This window comes from Culex quinquefasciatus, chromosome 1, assembly GCF_015732765.1.
Source record: "Culex quinquefasciatus strain JHB chromosome 1, VPISU_Cqui_1.0_pri_paternal, whole genome shotgun sequence".
Classification (NCBI taxonomy): Eukaryota; Metazoa; Arthropoda; class Insecta; order Diptera; family Culicidae; genus Culex; species Culex quinquefasciatus.
In genome coordinates this window covers 50757700-50784809 of record NC_051861.1, presented here as the reverse complement: position 1 = coordinate 50784809, position 27110 = coordinate 50757700, and the positions used below count along the sequence as shown (strand labels likewise).

The window sequence follows — 27110 nt, the reverse complement described above, 5'->3', positions numbered from 1 at the left end:
CGAATTACCATCTCCTCCTCTCTCTCTCGTGGTGGTGTGAAAGCACGCAGTAGAGCCTGGATTTTTTTACGCAAGCGCAAGTACGCAACGAGCAAGGATATCGTGCGATCGCGGGGAAATTTTGTACACGACAATCAGGATTACCGATTTTTTTGGAAGGATTAACAAAGTGCGGAAAAGTTGGAAAATTGTTATTTGATTGTTTGGGGTTTTCTGTACCTACCGGAAGTGAAAGTACACATGGTTTGATCAACTTAGGAAGACGAGCCTATCGAGTGTGTTGATTCATTGTCGAAGTGATGGAAAAAATGTTACGTACAAGAATTGAGATCACACTCAGTTCAAGTTGCTGACAAGTGAGTGAGCAAATAAATATCTACCCGCGTTCGATAGGAAAAAGCAACAGTGACAAGTGTTACCGCGAAAAAAATTGTATTTATTTACCTTGGTGCCGTGGTGATTAGTAAAGTGTGTTGCACGATTTACGCGACCTGAATCGCTCATAAATCCCACATTATTCACACTCAAGTGTTTTGGTTCAAAATGTTCAACCTAGTGAGCGGCACCGGTGGGAGCAGCTGTTGCCATCGAAGGAACTGTTTCGCAAATCGAAAAAAGTTTTTCACAATGCTGCTGATCTTCCTACTGTACATGGTGTCCCAGGTTCAGTCCTGCGGGCCCGGTCGGGGCATCGGAGGTCCGCGAAGGACGCGCAAACTGCTGCCGCTGGTGTTTAAACAGCACGTTCCGAACGTTAGTGAAAACTCGCTGGGAGCGTCTGGCATGCAGGAGGGCCCGATCTCGCGGAACGACAGCAAATTCCGCAGCTTGGAGACCAACTACAACAAGGATATCATCTTCAAGGATGAGGAAGGCACCGGGGCCGATCGCGTCATGACACAGGTAAGAAGTTGCTTCGTAGCCGACGGAAATTTAGCTCGTTTTGGAGTTCATATTGAATGCGAACAGATTTTTTTTTTCAGAATGTGTCCTATACTCTACTGTCTTTCATATGTTTATAGGACCTATTAAAAAAACTCTCGAACTTCAGGGAGCGTTCTTTAACTACGTAATGCAAAAAAACGGATTTTAGACCCCCCCCTTCCCCCCCAACTGCGTTGCGTAATAAAAGAACGCTGCCTTATTATTTAAGTTAAAAGTTTATGCAATCAATAGAAGACTACGAAGTCTCAAAAGGTATATCAGCATGTTTTTATTTAACTAGGTATTAAAAAAATATCAATGCTTTGAACTTATAAAAACATGCTTTGAACTCAAATAATCTACATAAACATCTACAAATACGAATAAATATTTTACCATTATTTGGAAAAATCAATATCACAATTTCGTTTTCAATATTATTTTAAGTTTTCAAAAGGGATTTATTACAATCATATAATTTGAACAGCTTTGAATAACTTTCTAAGCCATAAGGCCTTATAAATTGTTCTTTCTGAAATTTTTCTAGTTGTAAAATTTCCATTTAATAGATTCGTAGTTTAACTATCAAATTACATTCCTCAAATATGAAGGTTGCAAGTGTAAACAAATAACTAATTTTTTTTTCATATAACCAACAAAACAATATGATTAAAATATTCAACATAGAGTATTTTAAGGAGAATATCTAAAACTTTATTTTCCTTTTTTCCTCTAAAGTAGGGGAAATTCTCGAATGTTTGGCAGGTTAAGCGCTCTCTCCTGAATCCATCACATTTGCTGATTTTCACTATTCAAACAACTTATTTCGTGAAACAGTTTATAGAAACTTGCTTGCTCACTTCTAATTGATCTATTTATCACTCGATGTGAGTTGAAAACGCGTTTTATGAGCTGTAATTGAACGTCAAAGTGCTGATATGGCAACATTAGAGGCACGCTGGAATTAGATGCTGTTCCCCTATACCTCAACAAATATCAATTTGTTTACAAATCAACTGAACAATTTACTTAATCTATGAGTTGGTAAGGATTTTTCACTTATAAAACCTGCAGTCCTAAGGGGTCCAAAAAGTTGAAAATGTAATTTTGAACAACTGTATCCCGATTGCTTATATGGTAGAACCAAAATGTACTAATAAAAGAATGAAAAAATGTTTCTTTATTTAAAAATAAAATGTACCGACCTCAAATTGTTTAAAACTTGGCAATAAGGCCGTTGTCAATATTTTTTCAAAGTTTATGTCAAAATCGCTTGGGATTTGACTGATATACTTTCGTATGAATTTGAAATTTAAACTGAACCCCCCTGGAGCTGCAGGCGTTAAAATAATATTTAACCAAAAATGTCAATTCTTTAATTTCTCACTTACTTTTTCAAAAGGTCCTAGGTACATAGGAAACCCATGGCACATTGGTTGTTTTGAAAAAAGTAATCTAGATTTTACCTGTGGGATTGGTTCTCTACTACATAAATATTGTTGCAAACATTTTCAGGAAGCCGAAATGTTAAGCCACATTCAGAAATCAAAACAAACCACATTCCCAGACATTGGCCTTCGTCATCGAAGTACACAATCCCATCCATTATGGAGCTATCGAGAGGTTTCAAATCTTGCACGCGTTTGCGCTAACTTTAATCGGGCAACACACCAACCAATGCACGTTCGTCGCGCAAACTGATAACAGTCTGCTTCCACCTTTTTATCACAAATCTACAAAAATAGTACAGATACGAGCGTTACGATGCATGACGGATTAAAATTCGATTGTATAAAAATATTGTTTGATTGAGTGTTGTTTATGTAAACATTGTGCGTTCGTTCAAATTTGCTTTATTTTTGCAATTTGTGCAATATCTTTTGGAACGATAAGAACGTTCAAAATACGTAAAATGATATTCTTTGAAAGAGTTTTACACCCATCAGAAGGTCGTCACTTTGGTGTTGACTTCTGCCTCTTGTATTTTGCCCATGTCGTCATAAACATTCCCCCTAGTCTAGCTTCCTGTAATGACTTAGTCAAGGTCGCACGCGTCCTTCAGTGCTCAAGCTGAAGAAAGTGTATGCAATATAATGAGTAGCAGCTATCATGCCCTTGAAGCAAATGATTTTGTTGCATCTCATAAAGTTTTCACAGTGTGAAGACCTGCCGGAGAAAAGGACGAAGGTCACCCCAGTGCTGTTTGGAAATTTACACTTCCAAACTTCTGTGCTGTGCTTATTAGATACAGTTTCAATGTCCTTCGATTTACAGCCCGAGTAATAAAAGGTCAACCTATTCCAGCCTGTTTGTTGCTTGTCGGAATCCTCAATTCGTAACGCCTGAACTATCATCGCAAAGCCATTCAAAAAATGTGCCAGAATGCACTCGAAGCTTTAGGATTAAGTGCAAGATATCAACAGTATCGGTTGCGCGCGAAAAATAGCTTTAGTCTGACGGACGCGCACGCTGATAAGGCCTGGCCCGCCTTCAATTCAAGCCACTCACTTATCGTTGCGTGCATTAGATGAAGGTGTGATACGACTCGCGATGAGTCAAGATGTTTCCGCTCCGATCGGAGGTAACGGTCTAGTCAATGTAATAAATAGTCTGGTGGGAATGTAATAAAGTGGTTATGCCACAATCGGAAAAAAACAAGATTTGAAAAACGGTTTTCATTGCTTTACTCAAATTATATTGATTATTTGATCCGATTCGTTGTAGTTATATTTTCAAGAGTAAAAATATTAATGAATCAAATTTAAAAAAAATGTGTACGTTTCGCTCAATCACATCCTTTAAACATCAATCACGTCAAATTTGTTCAGTAAAGTCACCAGTCACTGATGTGCGTGCACTTATTGTTCTTTTATCTAAGCTTATTGTGAAGGTTAGTGGATTACTTTGACTGTTTGTGCGCAAGGATTTCCCGGTATCAGCTTTATTATCTAAGCCAAACAGTGTTAAAAAGTTCAATGGGCCCAGTCCCGTCCGGTATTATCGAGGATGATGATGATGATGGGTGGATTTCCCAGTGCTCACGATGACTTTGACAAATGTTTCCGTCGATTTGAGTGTAGTGCTGCGCACGTCACTCAAGTGGTATGAGTAAGTCGGCATTATCGCAAAGTAAGTCACTAATCAAATCATTCTGTTCAGAATCCAAACGATGTCAGTTGTTTCAGGGAATTTCGATAATCTTTCTCACTTTCCAAATAGTTTACACGAAAGATTCAAATTCAGCATTCTAGGACCTCGTCCCGGATCAGAAGAAGATGCAGCCTTGTTGATATTAACTTGGTCTAACGTGCAGCTTCCTGTGTGTGCACCACGTCTGTGGGAATTTTTTCCTCAAACTCAGCAATGATAGACGCGCGAGACGTGGATGAATCTCGGTCGCGATCGCAATCATTTTGCGCATCACTTCTTCACTCATCCGCCTTTTTGTCACCATCACTTGCGGTGGTGGCAATGGGTACACAAACAAATAGCTTTATTATATCGACGGCTGAACTCTTCATCGGAATTGCGCGATCCACAGAAACGAGGTAATGTTTACATTTGACGCTACTGCTACCCCGGTGCCGATATAATTTATAAGTCGAGATCAGAATGGCAAGCGGCGTGGATAGATGCCATCAGTCGTGGTGACGATTTATATCAATACGCCTTTATAATGAGCACACAATAGATAAAGCGTAACGTAAACAATTGTCTTTGAGCGACTGGGTGCGACCTAGTGTCTTCTGCATTGTTAAGCACTTTTTAGATATGGCAAAATATTCCATGATTTTTTAACGTGAAGACTTCCATCATTGTCGTGATTTTTCGTTCAAAGATATAAATTTTGCGTCGCTTTCAATATTTTGACAAAATTTCTTCAACAAGTTGTTTTGAATAATGCCCTACACATGCTGATTCCTTTTGGTGACGGTTATCCCATTCCTTGTAAAGTTATGGAAATCGTCATTAATCAATGATTGCTAACTAGAACGTCAATGACTGTGCCACAAAATGATAAAAATTTTGAAGCACATTTGATTTAGATCCAAAATTCTTTCAGTGGCTTCAAGAATGCAACAGCCGGCACATGCTGATTCATTTTGGTGGCGAAATTCGTTAAATTGAATTTAATACAGAATATTTTATAGTGATGATCAATTTTCTTCGAAAATGATCAACGGCTTCACCTTAAATTGCGTTTGAAAGTTTGATAAAAAATAGTGGGAGCTATTTTGTTTTCGCCAACTATCAGAGATTGACAAGTAACCTTGCAAATTACTGATATTGATTACCATATTGAAGAATGGTAATTCCACTGTTGTTGTAATCTTTTATGCTCAACAATGAAAACAACAAACACTGTTCTAACCCTTTCGGAAATTTTCTCCAAAAATTCCAATAATATATGTTCCCCAAAACAACATTTATGTAAATCTCACACCGGACAGCATTTCTTTTCTCACCTGTGTCTCACCGTGCTTGTTTATTTTAGTCGGTCCCCTCCCGCACTCCTCCTACTCCTTCACTTGGCTCAATATTTCAAAGTAAATTTTAAGCTCTTAAGCTTAAACAAATCGAAAGAGAAGCAAAAACAAACTCCACTCTCCGGCCTCGTCGTCGACGTCTTCCGAAGAGCTGCTCTTCAAGGTGCCGATACGGCACGGCCACACGGAATGGAAATGTGGGTAACATGCGCCAGACGGACACAGGATAACCACTGACGACGACGACGATGGTACAAGGAAAAATATTTAATCATTAAAATTAAATAATCGCCTCTTTGGGCTGAATTTCTCTTTCCACCGGTGTGTACGATTTGGTGAAGCCCCAGAAATGAGCTTTAAGTAGGAAAACCCCGAAAAATTATTATAAACAGTCCATCATAGTGCACACGCAGTGCCAACAAGCCTTCATACCTTATGGACCCTCTCATTGGGTTGTTACATTTCCTCAAGCCGGCGTAGGAAAACACTTGTAAAGTAGTGTTGTTAACAACGCACTTCACACCCTTGTGTTACTTTTAATGTATGCAATGATGTTCCACAATGATGCGGCACTTTCTTCCTTGAAACAACTGCCTGCTCTGAATGGCTGTTGTGGTTGCATGTCGTTAAACGGTTTTGAATCTCTGGGCAGCCATACCCAAGAAGAGGGCTCGTACCAGAAAGAAAACTGTATCACTGAGCCAATATTTGCTGTCGTTTTTGACAGCTGTACGCGATAACCGCAAATATTTGGCCGCAGATTCCAAACACGTTGTTGTCGTACTCCGCGTTGGACAACCGCTGCCGCGCCCATGTTGGATACAGTGGAGGTCGTTTGCATACTCTTGCTCTGGTTCCTGGAGCTTGTAAACAAGTGTTTAGATAAACAAACCATGTTGACACCATGTTTTGTACCCGGGAACAAAACCTCAGACATTGACAGTTTCGCAGGGGCGGTAGTCTTTCTTTGATGCAGGATTGATTTCGTGTGATCTACCCTTTCCATTGTTTCTTGGTGTAGAACTTATTTTATATACTCACCCTACAATCATAGTGCTCGTAATGGCAGAGACTTTGCTGAGTGGACATTATGAGAGTAGGATACACTGGATTACCAGGTTGAGAGATATTTTCACACATTTGGGTGCTACCCAGCTATGGTGTTCATTGAGTAATGTAGATATACTTTCCTGGAATGTTAGCGTAACATCAAGAACTCCATTCATTTTCCCAAAAAAAACTCATTATGCAAACCGTTTTATTCGCAAATTTATGGCTATATGACACATGCGGCTTGAAAGTCGTCCAAAAGGTCGCATCGTCGGAGGTTGCCGCCTTTCATGATCATCTCTGGCGGCGGCGGCGGCGGCAGTTTCTCTATCGAACCGTAAAAGCTTACTGCAGGAATCGATGGCGATTGCCTCCGAAATAGCAATAATAAACAGATTATGATAACTTGTTTGGTCAAATCTAGATTCACCTCACCCGTATAAGGTCGAGTGAGATGAGAGTTGTAAAATCTCTCACAAATATTTAATCAATTATGGAATTTATATCAACATACATAAATCAAGACTCAATATAAGTGCGCAGCCGTTTGCCGAGGGAATGGTCAAACGGTTTACGACACCGTATCGTGCTGCCCGGTCTTTATTCCCCCTCATACCAAAGTCATCGCCCGTTTTTGTAGCCATAATAAAATTAAAGCAGAATTAGTTAATTTGATTACACGTCGTCGTCGGGAGGTTCTGGTGGATCTCTGACGCGAGGGGAGTGCTTGCGAATAACCCGATCCGATCTTAAACGGCTCAAAGCAACCTGCCAGGGCAAAACAAAGAAATTTGGTTTCACTTTTAAACCCGGGTGCCACCACCATAGCTTCCATCATCATCCGGACCCCGGGCCAGGCCAAACGAATGCCAAATGGATGCATGGAGATGACTACCATAAAGCGAGAGAGGTGCGCGCAGTAAAAACTCATAAAACAATAAAAAGCTTTAAGGCTAAGCAGTGTGCGATCGTGATGAAATTAATGATCATTATCACAGCATCATTATCGGGAAACTCTGCATCGCCGGGGATCAGCGACCGCCGAGCCGAGATCGTCTTCTCCTCCGAAAGCTTTATGCTAATCATGCGCGCCGCCCCGCGTTGGTTCACACGAAATTATCGCACAAACCATCGAACATAGCCGCTCGATAGTTACAGGTTGTTGCCGAAGCTAATCCTGTTGAACTATCGCCCCAACATGTGTATACCTTATACGCGGAAAAGTGCTACATTCCCATAAGATACCACGGGCCCGACCTCAAGGCGCACTCAAAACGATGTTTACGAGCGAAGCATGAAATTGACGTCACGTTGAGCTTCCACCGACTGCCGGGGACCGTGCGGATTAACAAATGGCTTTGCAGCGAGCAGTTATGTAAAACTTGCTTGGGCAAGACCGTCATCATCGTGGTGCAAACCACCTCCTGGCCGGGTCAGGATCCGACGAGCCGTACAACAAAGTGTGTCTACCAGAAAGGAAAGAACAAGAAACAGTGGGTCGCGCTATAAATGTTATTTGGTTTAATACTCGTGTACTGTGGGGTTTTAATATTTTCTTTACAAGTTGTTGCATAGCTCCACGTTTTTTGCCGGTATTGACATGGGCAGGCTTAATCGTGGTTGGCTCTAGGAGTAGAAGAATCGCTTGGAGGAGAAATCATCCGTTGAACTACACGTATACTTTCGTCTTTGTCGATTTATGGCATCCCAATTCATCATAAGTGAATCTTGTTTGCACATCTAAAGCGAATCTTTTTATAAAAATATTGGCGAATCCAGTGGGTTTGTAACATGGGCCAAGTAGCTGGTTAAAATAAAATTAACGAAATTGTTTATAGTTTCCAATGTACCTTCCTATGACAGATTTTCTATTAGCTCCGGTGTTGAAACTACCTATACATTCGAATTTCTGAGGATTCAATACTCACAACTTGTGTGATACTACTAGATCCCACACTGACAATGTATCAAACACGATCAAATCAATATCATACACGACATTTTTAAATTTAATGTCAGTAAACGCTTCAGTTTCGTCAAAATAAGATAGAATTAGGTCCCCTGAACACGCTCCAATCGACAGAACTGAATTTTAGTGAATTTCCTTCGAAATGATAAAATTTAAATTTTGGCTACAAATGCCATGATTCCATGCTATAAAGCCAGGCGGTTCCATGGTTTCATTCTTTGATAGAGAAATTCAATGGAGACGCTTGTTTCCTCAGAGCTTGTTTCCAAAGCAGCATACCCGAAATTTAAATTTTATTCTTGTGCAGGAAATTCACTAAAATTCAATTGTGTAAAATGGAGCGTGTTTAGGGAGTCCAAATCTATCAGACCTGGACAAAACTGAAGAGTTTACTAACATCAACTTCAAAAATGTCGAGTTGTGTATTTGGTTTCGATAATCGATTACACTGACTTACAGGTACACTTTGAACCTTTCAAAAATATTTAGAAATGGCCGAATGGTTTTACTCCAAAGTTTGTATGGAGAATTAGGGCGGTGCATCACTGTTTCAAAAAAAAAGCAAAGCAATCCACTTTAACGACCCCGGGTCTTTTTTGTGGACTCTGTTGCAAGTTTCTGCTCATTTCTAGGCGTCCGAAAGTTATGTATGGTTAGTCATCCAAAACCTCTTTTACGCAAATGGACCGACGTTTTACTTCCCCATCCGATAGAAGGCGTCGTCACTGTTGCATACAATTCAAAAATTACAAGCAATATGTGGGAGTAGCGAACAGCTCTAATTCTCCATACAAACTTTGGAGAAAAACCCTTCGGCCCTGTCTAAATATTTTTGAAAAATTCAAAGTGCACGTGTTTCTTGGGACCCCAAACTTCATGCTTCCCCTCGAGTTTTAGCCTGCGCAAAAATATTGATGGTCGGTGTTATTCTTATTCTGACCAGTGGCTTGACTCTCACTGTTAAACAAAATTTAATCAAATTTATTTCATATATATCTTTCCTATAATTCTTAGCAAGATATCGTACCAATGACCAATCCTCGTGAATCTCTCTCTGATTCACATAAAACAAAAAGAAAAAAAAACGGAAAACATCGCAAAAGAAAACACCGCACGATCTCTTAACCAAAGCCAATAGCAGCACCACACAGTAAAACATAACAAGAGATGAGTTATGATCTCTTGAGCTGCGCGTTTTGCACATGGCGTGGCTAGACGATGGTAAAGGGGAAGAAGCGTAATGGTTGCCTGCCGGCTCGCATCATGGTTCTGGATTGGTGGACGGCCGATTCTGCACGTCAAAAACCCGCTATTCTTCACTCACTCTCTTCAAAGCCATGCGTTGCAGCAAATGAATAGCCGGTTGATTGATGAATGCACAAAAACTTAGAACATTACTCGGACAAACGCTCCGAACGCCATATTATTTTCGCATAAAAGGTTGTGTCATAAATTGTACGGAACCAGCATGGCGAGTCAAATCATTTCTGATCACCACTCCATTAAAACAAAATGTACTAGCGAGCTTTAGCCCCCACGACGGCGACTGGCTTTATGATGATATAAAACAGATGCTCGACACAAACAGCGGTTCGCCGCGAAAATTATCCCATAAATTCTATTTAATTGAACATTGACTGCCAATCTGTTTTACTGCCACCCCCTCTATTTACACTAAGCTGTGACACACCGTATTCGTAAAAATGTAATAAATTACTTGTAAAATAACGTTCGTGGTGGTATTCCACCTGACGAAACGCTCCGAGTCACTGGGTAGATCAATAACCCCTTCGCGTTCGAGGAAATCCTTCGAATTTCACCCTTCAACCACAAAATTTGTCGCATTCCACGCCGTAAATTCGATACTTCACCTCTTCCTTCTGACATACTCGAATGCTGCGGTTAACTTACCACCGACGACGACGATCTCTACCACGAGGAACAATCTGCCCATCACCCATCAAAGAATCAATCTCACCACACCACGTCCGTCCGGATTGTTGGCTCCCTTCGGAGTCCACTCCACTGCTCTACTTGTGATATTTATTGCCGTAGAGGGCGGCGGTAGGTTGATCCAGTATCTGATTACGACCTCCGGATACCCTTCTGGCTGATTGGATATTGATCTGCCAAAAAAACGACTCGAGAATTGTCTTCCTGCCGTCAGCTGCGCTACAGTAAGGGGGATCTCCCGTACACAGCCAGAATTCAAATTATGTGAAACATTTTTTCTGCCCTTCGCTGTACCACCAACCCGTTGTGTTGAAGTCCGATCATAATATCCGTGGCACACGCTTCTAAGGATTCCCACAATTAAACTATCAAAACCCTAACCTTGCTCAACAGGCTCAGCCTGCGTTTTATCCTTTGTGTTCTACCTCTTGTCGAAATCCTTTGCTATCTTCCAAACCGTCACCGCCTGTCCTGGTGTCGGTGATTTGATCCCCTTTCAACGTTGTATGAAACGTACGACGTCCTGGAGACCCAGTAACTGATTCCTATCAACTCCCGTCGATCATCCGGTCGCCCTCTGGCGCGCGCAGAACATCGTCCAAGACCATCAAAGAGAGCAGCAGCCCGTTGCGAGCTGCCCTCGTCGCCGAACAAGTGAACACAGATTACCTCTTCAGACTGCAACTTCAGGCGGCAGCAGCCGGGTAATAATAGCCAGTCGCAGCAGCACAATTGAAACTTGATCCGTTTTTGCCACCTCGTCGTCGATTCCTGCTCCTCTGCTATTGATTTCCCCGCCGAGTTGCCAGATGATGCCGTACGGCTCCCGTTCGTTCAATGGATTCTGGTGGCGATGATAATCGTCAATAGCGTTATGCGACGTGTACTGTTACATGATGGATGCTTCATTGACTAGCTTTATTTTTTGCTTTTGTTGTGGAAGAAGCGGTTTATTATACATTGATGCACAACTGGAAACTGGAACATGAACCTAAATTTTATTATATGGACTTGATTTATTTGCATCATGCACATGTTTTGAAATAAATGTTAGGGAAATCGTCCAAAGACAAACGATGTGTGAAAGGCTACTTGACATTATTAAGTGAATCAATTAGCCTTTTTCACTTTCCCGCGATAAAAGCCCTCTTAACAGCACGACCCGTTGCATATTATTAAGCCAAGATTACATTTTAATCACTTTTCTCCCATCTACACGTTCCGACCCAATGGGTCCTGCTAGTAGTTGTACACCCCTACACACATTGAAACTATTAATCACACCTCTCTCTCTGGAGAGGTGGAAAAATGTATTGTTGAAAACAGCCTCCGTACGCCCTGAATAGAGCTCGATGACACAACTCAATGTACCGGGAGCATGTTCAACATAAATAACACACGCCGAAATGGAAAGCAGCTTGTTTCTGGTTTTGTCCTGTCCTCACCAAAAAAAACGTCAGTTGACTTTGTGCCGTACCTATGTAAATACGAAACCAAAATCTTGGCCACGGCCAGATTGCGCTCGTTCTGAGCGCTTGAACCTGACAAAACAAGTGAATTATATTAATGCGATGTAATTTAATACTTATCTCTTTTTAATTCGTCCCCTTATTTGCCTCCGATTGCCTTCGCCTCACAAAGGGACACGTCGCAGTGAGAGAGAGAAGAAACCGGTGGACGGGCCACGCTTGACAAATGATTTCATCCGAGGCCATTTATCAACCGGGAGTGTGTGGAATTTGTCATAAACGGCGCACGCGGTCGACAATCCCTGGGTCTGTTTGGACCGCCGCCACCAATGGGCCATTCCATTCTTCGTATGGCTACAGCAGCAGCCGGTTTAATCGCGTGTTCAACGCGCGCGCACACACAGCAAACAGACCAAAAGTGTCAGGTGTTTAATCTCCCGTTGACCTCCCGCGGCGTTTGACAAGCGATTGATGCGTGAGTTATTAGGAGGTTTCGTGGGTGAGCCATTCCAACCACTGGAAAGTTGGCAATGATTGCAGGTGGAATTGGTTTTCAGTAACTCAGGGATTCCAGGATTCAAAAATCTGACTTCGGACAAGGACTCCAAGTTTAGAAAACATGTGTTCAACAATGCTCTAACGGACCTTAAAATTCATTCCAATCTTAATATTTTACTTCAATATCTCAAGTCATACGACAACTTCTGCTGTTCCATGAAGCTCTACCAAGCCTATTTACTTATTTATGTAGTCACTAATGCTTTTAAAACTCCATCACGTCATCGGTCATCGCACTCTCAATCCCTTCACACATTTTCCACCTTCGCCCATCGTTCCACGCAATACATGATAATGATTAAAACGCAAACGTTCTCGAGATGAACTCAAATTACATTTAATATGCTTCGCTTCCAACCGCGCACACCATGATCTTCTCTCACCTGCTCACGCCGCAGTCCCCTATACCTTAAACGATGGATGTTGCGCTGCTGAAGATGACGGCGGCTAACCGAAAAGTCGTGTAACTTGTCACTTTTATTAATGCGCTTTAAGCCACTTAACAGTGTTTCCCCTACCCGGCCCAAGCCCAACCCAGCACATCGAAATTCCTACGCCAGAGATGGCCATGGAGAAGACGCAGCAGCACATTCGACGAAAAAAAAAACGGCTACTAATGCTTAACAAATTGTTTACGACTAATGATGCTCGCGCTGCAGTGTGGAGTCATCGCCATAACCTTAAAATTTATGGTCCTCGAAAGAGCGGCGCGGCTTCGACCGGTTCGGGATGTCCTTGTTTCTTTGTTCCCCTCGATTTCGGACCTCGGAGGACGATACCACCAACGATGTTTGGGTGCACATTCAGGAGAGCCCTTGACAAGGGGCGGACGTTCAAAGAAAGTGCCGAATTCGGTGACAACAGGCGCGGCGGAGCCAGCGGCGTGTAACGCACTAACAAGGACCGCAAACACTACCACCCCGGCCATCGTTGATAAACTCTCTGATGAGCACGCCGCCGAGGAAGGAAAACAACTTAGCAAACATAATTAAACACGAAAAACGTGCACCAAACAAGTCGAAAAATTAACAAAATGGTGTAAATTTGCTGTTATTTTACAATCATTATCCCGCGTGCCAACAGGGAAGGGAAAACGGCCCTTTATCCATGTTTTTTTTTTTTTTTGGAATCCATTCAGAGCCTATATAAAGATTGTACAGACCGAAGTCGAAAGTTGATAAACATTCAACCTATGTTGAACCTCCTTGCTTTCTTGAGCAAACCCTGAGCGGCTAGATCTAACGTCACCGAGGTCCTTTGTGGTCTCTCGATGGTTGAGATGGATGCATTTCTCCCGTTCGACCGCAACAGCCAGCGTATCAACTTTTCTCCAGGAAAAGCATTCATTGATCTCCGCAACAATAGAGGGCAGTTAATCTCGTAGAACTGCTGCATCATGGTTACCTGCAGTAGCAATAGCATCTGCTACATGAAAAGGACATCCCAAATTCGCATGCCCTACCGATGTTTGCAAACATAAATCTCCCTTTTGTTTTGATAGCAATCGATCGGAGAGTGTACCTTTTTGGCGACACTTTTTTTTCTATTCATCCAATTAGGAAGCCAATTTACGTTGAATGCTGTTGGCTTTTTGGTGCGTTTTCACCCGGGTACTTGAATGGCCTTGACGTCGTCGCAAGGGTTTGTGTCCTAGCCTAGCATTGAAGTCTTTCGTGAAAATATTGAAACTGGTGTTGAATTGGGCATCGGGTGGGTGGCGTGTATGTTAATGGATAGTGTTGGATAGGAATTGAATAAAAAAAAATCGCCATTTGTTTTTCTGTTGTTCACGTTTCTTGAAAACGAGTTACCTTGAAACAAAGTCACGGGGGACCGATTCTTTTTATAAAGAAATATAAACTTGTCATAGCAAAAAAAAAACTATCATAACTAGCAAGCCTATCAAACTCTTGAGTACAACAACAAAAAAAATTAAAAAAAAATTGTAATACCAGCACGTTTTCGGTAACTTGCAGCCCAGTATAGAAGAAAAAATAAACAGAGGGAGAACCGGAAAATCCAGAGAACCTAAAACCTTAAAACGTCCAAATATTTAGACGCCGTAACAAATTCCTCCTCCCCCTTGGACGAGCCCCAGAGCACAGACACGGGGAGAATCGATTCCACGGTAGCCTTAAAACAAACAGCAAACAAGATACCCCGAACCGGACAGTGAGAGAGCAAGAGGAACGGAATTCGAGACAAGACAAATGATACCGAGGCGACGAATTCCGGGAAATGAACACACGGCAAACCAAACCAACGAGGAGACAAAACAAGAGTCTCTTTACGGTCTGCGGGAAGGAACCACCGAAGGCCAGCAGCAGTGTGGACGACATCGTGTGGTGAGAGAGGAACGAGTCTTGAAAATCGATTACACTTTATTCTCCGGGTTCCTTCTCTCTGACCTCGTGTTCGCTTTCGAGCTTCGAGGACATCGCCAAGGGACGTTTTTGTTGTCCGGAGAATCTGTGCCGGTGACAGAGCAGGGCAAAGAGAGCATCTCTTCAGACACCCAACCCAATTGACAGCCGTGAAAACATTTAAATCTAATATGACATCTGTGACGAAATGTTTACCGGATTAACAGTGTTGTTGGGTGTTGCTGTTGTGGAATCGCCTTTGACTTGGTTTCGCTTTGCGCAGCTCAGTGTGCATCTTCCCCGTGTTGTTGGCTGCTTAAGCCCGTTCAGCTGGAACGGCCATGAACATAAATATAAACATAAATTTTAATTTAGTTTTCTTCAACCATGCCTTCCAGGTCGGACAGAATGCGATGGAAACTTTTTAGGGCTTTCCGTGGCGGCGGCGAGCTGTAGCATGCAAGTCTAGACACGAATTACTCATGTTTAAAACTAAATCATACGTTTCCTGGCATTCCGGGAACCGCGTGGATTTTTGAGCTACCCCCTAAACCTGAAATTCAATGAAACGCCGCTTCGGTCGGTTAACACATGTTCCCGTTTATTCTTTTTTTTTTGTGGACCAATCACCTGTGGCCGGACCCCGAATTCCACATTTGTCTACCAGCCGCCGTTGCGTTGCTGGATGCGTTTATTGCTTCTCGGTAGACGACATCCCAACAACACTCATCGCTCCGGCCAGCGCTGCTAGAATTAAACGTGGAGATACATTCACGAAATGAAAATAATTTTAATGACTTAAGCCACGCCTTCACACTTCTTCGGCGAGAGCCGGCTTGATATAGGTGGAGTCATCTGCCGTGCTGCGCTGAGCCCCTGAAGTTGTCTGGAGAGACTTTTGGGTGATTGCTCGGACGTCGTCGCGCGCGACAAAAACCGTTATGGCGGATGTTTAATTTGACTGTTATTTAGTTCGTCTCAACGCCTCTCGTTTTTTTTTGCGCTCTTAACTGCTGATTGCTGAAAGTCCAACGCATTGCATGCGTTCAAGAAAGGTAAGAAAAGAGGTGAAAATTAGCAGCCGGTAGCGATTAAGGATGGTGCTATCGCACCCGGGAATTTAAAGTGCCGCAACACAACATCACACCACCGACCGGTACAAGTACTGCCTGCTGCAGCAAACTGACTCGTCGTCGGATGGTCATCTCGGGTGCAAAAAAGATTAATTTTTATTTTTATTGCTACACGCACCTCGTTAATCAGCTGCCATACTCTCTGTGTCGAGAGGCCATCATTAAATGCAAAAGAGGTTTTTATCTTGCTCACCTTTTCTTTTCATCCATTCATTCACGCTCACTTCACCTACTTGGCGCGCAAAAGCCAATAATTTGTACCGAGCTAACCTATAAATGTACAGGTTCGGAACCGGGTGAGGGAATGGCCGAAGAAACAGACAGCATCTTCGATAAGAAATCGATTACATCGTGATGCTCAATGAAGGTTGATTATTGATATTTTCCTCAACACCTTAGCTGTCAAGCTGAAAATCCGGTTTACTTTTTTCCATCGTAATATAGAATGAATGCATTATTTTATACGGAGGTTACCATATTTTCCTCTACAAAAGAACTCTCAATCAAGTAGTAAAAAATATTTACTGTGGATGAAATAAGACGGCTACGCCCAAGTAGTGATTCTCAGGTTTATTATTTTAAAGTTTACACATGATGATTTATGATTTGATTCGATGTGGAATCAAAATCAAAGTGTATGTTTATTTGATATTTTTTTTTTTTTTGTTAAATTAAAATTATTTAGTATTTGCTGTTTTCGTGTATGTAGCTCGGCGTCAGCTTCATTCTCTCATTCCAAATCAAGATCAAGTTTACTTTCGATCATCTGCAGTTGTTAAGATACGAACGAGTCATACACCCAAACCGATGACCGCTGACATCAAATGTGACTATCAAATCATGTCATTGAATGACAACTGTTCTGACACAAAGTTAGATTTCCACAACATCATCACTACGGATTCAGCAAACAGAGGATTTGACATCCCATGTATGATTATGATGGATCTTTTAGTACCAGTCTTTTCGTCCATGATGTGTTGGAGTTGGTATCCAAAACTTAAAACAACTAACTACCCCAAAAGAAATTCCCCCTTGTTAGGCCGGTGTTGACGGTAATTACCCTCGGGTCATGCATACAAGCTGGTTTCTATCGCACTTGTCACACTCTGAACGCAGACGCTTAGCAAGAGTGCGAATCCCCCCTCGTGCTACTACAGCAACAACTGCAGTCTGGGGTTAAGTGTCTCGGTGCACAGCAATTTGCACGCCATTTCGAAAGCCGCAGGGCAGCTAACCGTTGCATTTTTTATGCAACCGGTCGTCGAGACGATCGGGTGTCACTGTGCAAACACAGACTCCCGGGCTCTAATTTATGGGAATTGCCATGTTGACTAATAATTATCATTATTATAAATTAATTTAATTATCCGATCGTTCATTAAATTCTAACTTTTTGTTTTACTGTCGTTTTCAGCGATGCAAGGAAAAGCTCAACATCCTGGCGGTGTCGGTCATGAACCAGTGGCCCGGCCTGCGGCTGATGGTCACCGAGGGCTGGGACGAGGACCACATGCACGCGCGGGAGTCGCTGCACTACGAGGGCCGTGCCGTGGACATCATGACCTCGGATAAGGATCGCTCCAAGATCGGAATGCTGGCGCGGCTAGCCGTCGAGGCGGGATTCGACTGGGTGTTTTACGAAAGCCGCAACCACATCCACTGTTCGGTTAAGTCAGGTAGGTTCAAGTTCGATTGTTTCTGTCTCTAAAACATTGGGAAAACAGAGAAAAGGTTTACTGTTGGTATCGTTGTACTGCAAATTTCCGGCGATATCCAGCATATTCTTTTTGTAAAATCGTATTCTTTACCAGAAACCAAACTGGAGGTTGCATGATCCGATCATCAGCTTGTTACTCCCTCGATGCCAAACTTCGGCGAACCGCCTGAGGAAAATTTCGCACTTTTCTCGCAAACCAGTTTGAGCGCCCCTAAGAACAAGCCAAAAAACGCCAAAAAAACTAGTTTTACTCCTCACCACCGGCAAGTCGTCAACAAGCTGCATCCGTCCACGCAGTGCTACTTTCCCTTCGACGCCGCCCAAATTGACGGCAGTGCTCCACCTTAACGAGGATTGCCGGGGCGCAAAAAAAGGACTCATTTTCTCATTACACATGGCACGTTCAAAGCTTTAATTTTCACCCGAAAATTGGCGGGCTGAAGTGGTGGGACGTACATGCACGCGGTGGAGCCAAGCATCCGCGTCGAGAGAGGTGAGACAGAAACTGTAAAGTGGTGATTTGCATCGGCACGGAAATTACTGTGTTGGGAGCTGTGAAGGAAATTAACTTTAGGGTGAATGGACCAAGTTGTGGTAAACCTAGAGGAAACTTGTTGATAATGTTGATAGAAAATTCCAAACATCAACGCAAGACTCGAAATTTTTGACGTTGATGTCAGTGTTTACAGTGCTTCAGTTTTGTCAAAGTATGATAGATTTGGGCTCTCTGAAGCTACAATCGACAGGGTTAAATTTTAGTGAATTTCCTGGCAATAAATAAAATTGTAAATTTATAATGCTATGGAATCATCTTAAGCAACCATGCCAACTTCTTATTTTTTCCATCCTCACAGATAACGTGGGTGCGCATGGTTGCTTAAAATGATTCCATGGCATTCATGTCCGAAATTTATTTTGAAGCTGGAAATTCACTAACATTCAATTAGCCTTTGTCAAATCATCTACTAAAAATGCATTCAGGACAAAATTCGGAAAAGGAAAATAAGCCAAGCAATGCAAATTTTTTTGGTGACCTCGGCCGACATTGATTTTCCCCCAGCAATCGGAAACCCCTCGATTGAGCTCCGATATCCGTGTGAAAATAAATTACCGATACCCGAATCGACAAATTTTAAATGATCCTTTTCCTTCTCACTTCCTCGAAAACAGAAAACCGCAAGCGGTCACAACGTTGAACATTGCTTGTATGTGTAAGACGTAGCTGTCATAACCTTAATATTGCTTTTCACGTGTATCGGTGTATGCACGGTTGTTCGTCTTTTTTTTCGATTCCCTCTGATCGATGCCGCCACCGCCGCCGTCCGGGAACCAAAGATTGGGCAAAACCGTCTGAATGGATTTCTTGTGCCATCTCTTTCGCGCTCCTTCCCCCCTCCGGGTGTGTGTGTGTGTATGAGAGAGTTTGGTGAGCACCTTTGCTTCGCCACCATTTTACTTGCCGCGTACCGCCACCGCCTTTTATTGTACACACACCTTGGGCGCAGCAACATAGCCAACGGCGCGCGCAAGAGAAAAGCAGCAAAACTCGGGAGAAAAATAACGTCAGCATAAGAAGCGCCCCCTGAGACTCTGGTCATTTGAGTGCGCGCGTGGAAGATACACAACACCGGCGCGTCATCGTTCCAAAAAGCACACGCAGCAGCAGTCACAGCGAACTTCCTATCTCGTATAAAATGGCGGCACGGAGCAGCTTAAATTTAAAAAAAAATCAGTTCTAAAGACATTATAATACGTATTTGACATATTCCGGCATTGCAACGTCACCCAATTTTTCACTTTGTTTCGAAATATGTCTCGTATGATATCAAAACCTGACTCAAACTTAAATATTACAGATTCAGAGTGGAAAATGAATTTTCTAGAAGTTGTGACTATGGAAAACTAATTTCAAGTCAAACTTTTCATTTGCCCCATCAATCACTTCGTGATGTTGCAACGGAGTGAGAAATAGCGCAATTTCGACCCTTTTTGATTTCATACAATTTAATAAGCCATGTTTTAATTATTATAAACAAGATCAATAAAACAACGAAAACATAATAAAAATGATCTATCAGCCAAAACGTGTCGTTTTTGTCGTAGGAGAATGTGTCATTTATAGCTTTTTTTGTAAAAAGTAAATCAAATGGTATCAACTTATAACTAACTTATAACTAAGTTGCCAGTCGCCTCTCCTATTTTGTTTCAATAGGTATTTTTTGAAGCAATATATAGCTAGAAACCCGACTGCTGAAAAAGAAATATGTTCAGAATTTTACTTTACACATCGTCAGTTGTGTGCTATCTTGTCACAACGACCATTTAGTACTTTTCGAGAAAATCGATTTTTAAAGTTTGTTGGTAAATAATTTCAAAACTATGAATGATATGATATGATACTATGAATTTTTTGAAGCAATCGGTTCCTATACTATCGCTTAACAAACGCTCCAAGTTTCAACTAATTCGGTTACACCAGTTAAAAGATACAGTAAATAATGTAAACAAAAATCTGAAAAGCACTAAAATAAGCTCAAATCAATAGTTTTATCGACTTAATCAGTATATTTTTTATAAACAAAATGTTGCATTGCCTTTAGAAAGTATGTGTTAACATAAATTTGTGAAAAACAAGAAAAAATTTCCACATTTTCCAACAACACAATGTGCACAATCATTTTGATGATAAATTGGTCTATGTCACAAGTGTGTATTGCGATATCCGGGAAACGGAAGCGAGTTTCCAAAATCGGGTTAAAGCATCTTGTAGTGTTTGTTAAGTATAGCAAAACGTCATCATTAACTCATTTTCGACCAAAATGATCTATGTCACAAGATAGCACACAGCTGACGACATGTCAAATATTTCCCGAAATGAAAAAAATCCTGAAAATAATCATTCAATAGCTTGTTCAATAGCATTTATCATTAGTTAGCGTTCAAAATTTTCATGCTTCTCCACAAGATTAGCTTAAGAGTGAATTGCGCAACCTGTTGAGCAACTAAAAATTTCGTTCGTTGAATGTCGAATATGATTGAATGTTTGGTCTCTCGACTAAACCTGTTGGAACAAAGTTCACTCGTGACTATGCGATAATACTCTCTTAGCCGATTCGTTACGGATCGTGGATTGATCAACCCAAAAACTCGAATACGGTAGCAACTCATCTTGATTGAACCATGATTGACTGTCAGGCACCTACCAATAGGAGTTCGCCGGTACGCCCCCATCTCGTGGAAAAGATCTCCACCTCCCCGAAGGAATATGCCTCATTAATAAACCCTTAAACATGGTCATTACGGCGGCGCGGCTGACACACACTCAAAACCCCGATGGTCACTGCATCGCTGATGCCACACCACGCCACCCCGTGGGTAAGGCCGCGATGTAAATAAATTTAATTTCGATATCGTGAGAATGCAATTTGCCACTTCCACGCGTCAATCCTTCACAGGCGCGTGAGACGCGAGACGTTCCCGACCATTCATGGCGATGGCCAGGATTAAGTCAAGAACCATTCAAGTTTGATACGGTGGAGCCAAATGCCGCTAAAAGTCATGATTTATTTGTTGTGAAATCATAACAATAACAAAAATAGCAGGCGGGCGAACGGGCGAAACCCTTCTCTTTACGCCACCAGTACAGTGGGAACCGAGATCATACGGCCCTCAGCGTAAGTGAAAACGAGATGGCCCCTTCTCTGTCACTTAACCTTACCCTCGCATGATCCGACCAGGGGTGGTGGGAGTAACGACTCCACCGCACAACGCGCGTGGAATAATCTTGTCAAGTGTTTATTTACAGTTGTAGACATATGAAAACACAAACAATGAAAAAACGACCGCGATCGGTCGGTCTGCCCCTTTTGACGAGTCCGATGTTTTATCGAATCACTGGAACTTGAGCTTGAAGTAAAATGAACCAGCTGGTTTCTGGTTTGGTGGCTCAAGAAATGTATTTTTATTGTGATCTTATAAGCTGTCAACATTGACATTAGACTTATATTCGAAATCCATTTGTTTTCACATCTTGAATTTTAATTTTACACATATTAAAACAAGGTTTAAACAAGAATTACAATGTGTCTCCACCATTTACGTAAATAAACTTGTATACTAAATTTCACTTTTAAAACTCAAAACAAATATTTGATGATATTGACTAAAATAAGGTTACTTAAAATTTATCACAATCCTACACAAAAATCATAAGAAAAGTTTCAAATAACATGAAATGAAACGAAAGCTGTGCTACTTTCATTCATAATCTGTTGACTTCAACTGAATAAATTTCGAGCCTTGTGAATGAGCTTGTTATCATTTCCAACTAGTTTTATCCTGCCCTGTGATGAATGAAACGTTCCCAATGCCCGCCATTTTGAATTCGGGCTCCGACCCAAAGTCACCCCGAAAACTCGTTCGATTTACATATTGGCCCATGAATATTGAAGAAGAAATCGGACCGATTACTATCGCGCGCTTGCGATGAAAACTGGTTATCGCCAATCAAAAATTCATTCATAGCCGGACATTTTTTCGGCTACCCCCGTGCCAAGGGAGGGGAAAGAGCTTTCTAACCAATCAACCCCAACCTGGGTGCGCGCTGCTGCTGCGGTCGGGTTCGTTTAACTGTCAAAGTTTATCACACGGCGAGGCACCCCGAAAGTTGCCCCAGCAGAAACTGGTTTGCCCGGCATGATGCCTATTCACACGCACACATCGGAGGCAGCACCCCAGTGGCGATTCGACCACAACCCTGAGGACGGGCCGTTTATTTTATTGAACACCACAACAGAACACCTCCGAAAAAACGCTGCACGGAGTTTCGAGATCTGCCGCTCTCAGCTTGTGCGGACCTTTCCACAAGTCTCAAGAGAAACGCGCTGCGGAAACTGGCGAGGAACCACATGAGTTGGCATTTTAGAACTTTACAACCTTGCGGGAACAGCACAAGAAGAAACAAAAGATCTTGGGTGGAACACGCAAGAAGACACCGGGAAGAGGACGGGAACATGGAAACCTACATTTAATATTTGTGGTTTGGTTCAGTTTGTCCGCTCGCCGACCTGCAATCCGCCGCAGTCCTGGTGGTGATCCTTACACACAAACAGGTCCGGGACCTAAGAGAAAGATAATGGCAAACACCTGAATAAATCTGCTTTCGTTCGTTCTCAAAAAGCTTGAGCTTGAGAGAGAAAAAAGCAGAACAGTAGATCCCGTATCGGCGATCGGCGAGCAACGCTCACGAGAGCTAAACAAATATAATCCTTGTTTGCCCCGGCCGAACGGACAATCCTTTCCAAATTCCAGGAACTCCGAGGCAAACACGCAGACCTGAAGCCGCACAAACGTTCAAACGATGAAACGGAGGTTAACCAGACTGGGAGGGATAATATCATTAGAAAATTAATTTTTTTACAGAGTATAATACACATCTCTCAACTTTTTTTCCCTTTTCGGGCCCGGATTTCTGACCCGATAAAGTTGGTTAGCCAAGTGGATTATCGGGGGCTTTTTGCGTTAACACGAAGGTCAAATTGTTGCGAGCTTTGCTTTGCCGAGTGCCGAGGACATTGCATGTAATCCTCTTACAATGGCAATTTCAGCTTTGAGGATTGCAGGGAAAGCACATTGCAGATTTTTTTTGGCACAGACCAAACACTCAATCGAGTATAATTTAAAAAAATAACCAAAAGCTAATCAAGCCAAAAGATGCTGAAATTTTACAAACCAACAAAAATAATTCGTTTAGGTTTTGGGCCTGTGCTACAAAATTTTACTTGTCAAACTTTACTAAATTTAAATCAATTGAAAATTAAAAATCATCCTGATTGCGAACAAAATCTCAAAAATTGCTTGGTGTCATTAATTTGGTTGATGTGACAGGACAGGTCCTAAACATGTCAAAATAAATTACCAGCTAAAAATCATTCGAAAGCAAAATAAAACAAGGACCGGAAAAGGTCGACCAATTTCATACAACGCCGCAAATTTGGTAAAATAAAATGTTGGCAAGCGCTACGATCCCTCCCAATATTTAATTAACAAGAGGGCTAAACAGGAAACCCAATCCGCATCCGAAAGAAGAGCAAAAGGTAAAGGTGGGAATACCTTTGGACAACATCACACCAAATGCGCAACCAAAAGAAGATCACACACGCACAACCGTATCCTGAAACAGGAACCTTTTGGGCAGGAGAGGACCTCACGCAGAATCCCGCAAAAGGTCCCGCCGCCGTCTTTGTTTTGCTTGCCCTTCTTCTGTTACCGATCGGCCTTCTAATTGTTGCCCGTCATTGTCATTGATACAGTTTATTTTTTTCCTTCTCTGGCAGCCCCTTCATGTAACCTCAAAAAGCTAAAATTCTTTTCCCGCCCTCTGATACTCTCCTCGTACATCTCGCCTGTGTAAAGCCTGGAGCATCAGAAAAGATGAGCATCCCACGCAGATAATTGAATCTTGTGTTCGTTCACTGCGCACATCCACATCAGACTCATGAAAGAGAAAACACCAACAACCCAAAGCCCCGAGCCTTGGGCCTGGGTGTGGGAAAGAGACCACGATTTGCGGCTAAACTAGGGTGTAATAAATCAATAGATAGTAAAAATGTAAGCCACAGCATGGCGCCGCGGTACCTTTTCAAGCCATTTTCTCTCTGTTTATCCTATTAATCTATTGTTGTGGGGATTCGTTTTTTACAAGGTTGAGGTTTTGGAATCTAAACAGGGTTTCTCATGTCGATGTTCTGTTCTCCTCTCTTTTTAACAGATTCTTCCCAATCGAACCACGCCAGCGGATGCTTCACCGGAGACAGCACGGTACAAACGATCAATGGAGAGCACCGGAAGCTCAGTGAGCTACAAATTGGCGAGAAGGTTCTCAGCGTAGACAGTTCCGGACGCATCGTGTACAGCGAAGTGATGATGTTCATGGACCGTGACACTCACCAAAGCCGAGAATTTGTGCACATCGAAACCGACGGCGGGGCACATCTCACGGTCACGCCCGCCCATTTGGTCATGGTGTGGCAAAAAGAGATCGGTGAATCTCGGTATCTCTTTGCCGATCGCATCCAGGAGGGCGATTACGTGCTGGTCAATATCGACAACAATCTGGAACCCCGCAAGGTGCTCCGGATATCGGCCAAGCTGTCACAGGGAGTCTACGCACCGCTGACAAGCGAAGGCACCGTGCTGGTCGATTCGATAGCAGCCTCCTGCTACGCCCTCATCGACAGCCAGTTGGTGGCACATCTCAGCTTCCTGCCGTACCGGGTGGTGCAGAAAGTGATGGATCTGTTCAAATTCAGCAGTCAAAGTCATAGTTTAGGTTTGCCACGGCACGAAGGCATCCATTGGTACGCTAAATCACTTTACTCTATCAAAGACTACGTCCTTCCGACGGATTGGTTATATCACTAGTATGTGGCATCCCCACCCCCAGAAGCATAGTCGGTCAACTAGCCTGTACATTTTGTAAATTCAATGGTTTCAAACTCCAAAAAACTGGAACATCTCCAATTGTCCAAGTCCAAGTAGAGAATATGTGTGAGATCACTTAAATTATGTGCGCGAATGCTAGAGTTACGTGAGCGAGAGAGATAGAATGTACCCCTAAATGCAACAGGGGAAGGTAAAGTAATCTTATTTGCTTAGCAACCTTTGGAATGTTTGTGAAACGCTCCTTGATATTTAAACGAAGAAAGCAAAAATCTTGACATGAAACAGTGGTTAAGTTTAAACCTTTTATATCTGCAACAATGACTAGTTTGTGTAAGTAGGCCCAATATTAAATAATTTATTCTAATTTTATTGTATAAAGTTTTCTACTAATTAAATTGTAAATCTTGATCCAAAAATCCGATTGTTAATATTGTGTTGAGCAAATTCGGCCAGTGAATTATTTGCATTTGAACTGAAATGCAAACCCCTCTGAACAAAGAATGGGTTCTTAAGGAAAGACACAAGAGTGTATTGACTTTGAACATAGTATTTATTAAGTAGCCTTATGTAACTACAAGAAAAGTGATATCTAATTATAATTTTAATATAATGAAACAATAATTTATGAACCGAACCGAAACTCAAACACCCTCTAGAGCTTACCGACCACGTTTCACAAAAAAAAACTTGAAATCTTTCATTGAGAAATATTTCACCGAAAAGCTTGCTAAATGTGGGCTTGGACGTTGCGACGAAACGCCACAGCAACATGCAACATAATCGCACGTGTTCGCTTTGTATGTTTGGTCAAAAGCTCAATGGAAGCACACACACACAGAAGCGCAAACGCAACATTCCCGGTCTTCGTTGATCTATAACATAATTGTTTGGAGGAAAAATCTGCCATGCTGGACAACGAAATATGTTATGATATGTAAATATAGCTAAATATGGAAAACTACGCGCTGCAAAGTAGTGAGTTCAAATAATAAACTAAATCAAAGTTGTTATTCAAAGCCGAATGCGTCACACTTATTATTATTTATTTTGAAAAATTGAGAAATAGTCCTTCACTTACCTGCCTCGGGCAATCCCACCAAAATTTGGCCAAACCTCTGTTCAAAATATATAAATTCATTTTTGTTGTGAAAACGGAAGATAAAAAAATCATTTGAAACATTAAAATAAGTGATTTGTATATATTACTGTTCTCTATTATAACAAACCCGGACGCTTCGAAACCCGGACACCTCATCTTGTTTTATCAATTATTTGGATATAAGTTCGCATTATGAATGCCAAAACTGTGTTATTTGATAAATTCTAACATCAACTATCATTTAAAGTTTGATTGAACGCTGTAGTTAATGCCAAAAAAATTATATTAAATAAAATTATAAGTTTGCCAAAAATGTGAAACATTTCACTGAAATATGTCATAGGCGTCCGATGCACCGGGAAGGGAAAGCAGAAATTTATGGTTTCGATTTCCTCAAATTCTAGCAAATTGTTATCTATCCAATCTATTTTCGTCCAAATATGTGTGGTTCATAAGCAAAATTGAGTGTCCGGAATTCGAAGCAAAAGTGTTTTGATTTCGAATCAGCTTTTATCAGTGTCCGGGATTCGAAGTATAACAAGTCATATAAATTTTAAAATTCTAATGAATAATTGTTAGAAAAGACATATTTTGCATGCATTATCTAAAAACTTCCAACTTGTTACATGATTTTTTGCCAGCTATAACAACAATGATATGCTACTAAGTGTCCGGAATTCGAATCATGACGTTATTTATGAAAAAGTTAACTCTTAAATCACTCGTGAAATAAACGTCAAGTCCTTTAAAAAAAATGAAAATAAGTACATTCAAACCAGCAAGATCAAAATCAAAAGTGCTCCAATTTAGCTCAAATTCGGCATAAGACTTCCTTTGCTAAAGGAAGCGTTCTTTTATTACGTACTTTTATAACGTTATGCCAAAGGGAGCGTTCTTTTATTACGTAACGCAATTTAGGGGGGAAGAGTGCTGGTCGGAGGA

At 41.7% G+C, this 27110-nt stretch overlaps 1 protein-coding gene across 1 annotated transcript; it reads left to right on the top strand.

Moving 5' to 3' along the window:
* LOC6035363 (protein hedgehog) lies at positions 1-26091 on the top strand. Its single transcript, XM_001845522.2, has 3 exons — positions 1-903; positions 17324-17585; positions 24396-26091. Exons 1-3 carry the CDS (start codon positions 544-546, stop codon positions 25046-25048), a joined length of 1275 nt encoding a protein of 424 aa, XP_001845574.2. The 5' UTR covers positions 1-543; the 3' UTR covers positions 25049-26091.
* Positions 26092-27110: the final 1019 nt, after the last annotated feature.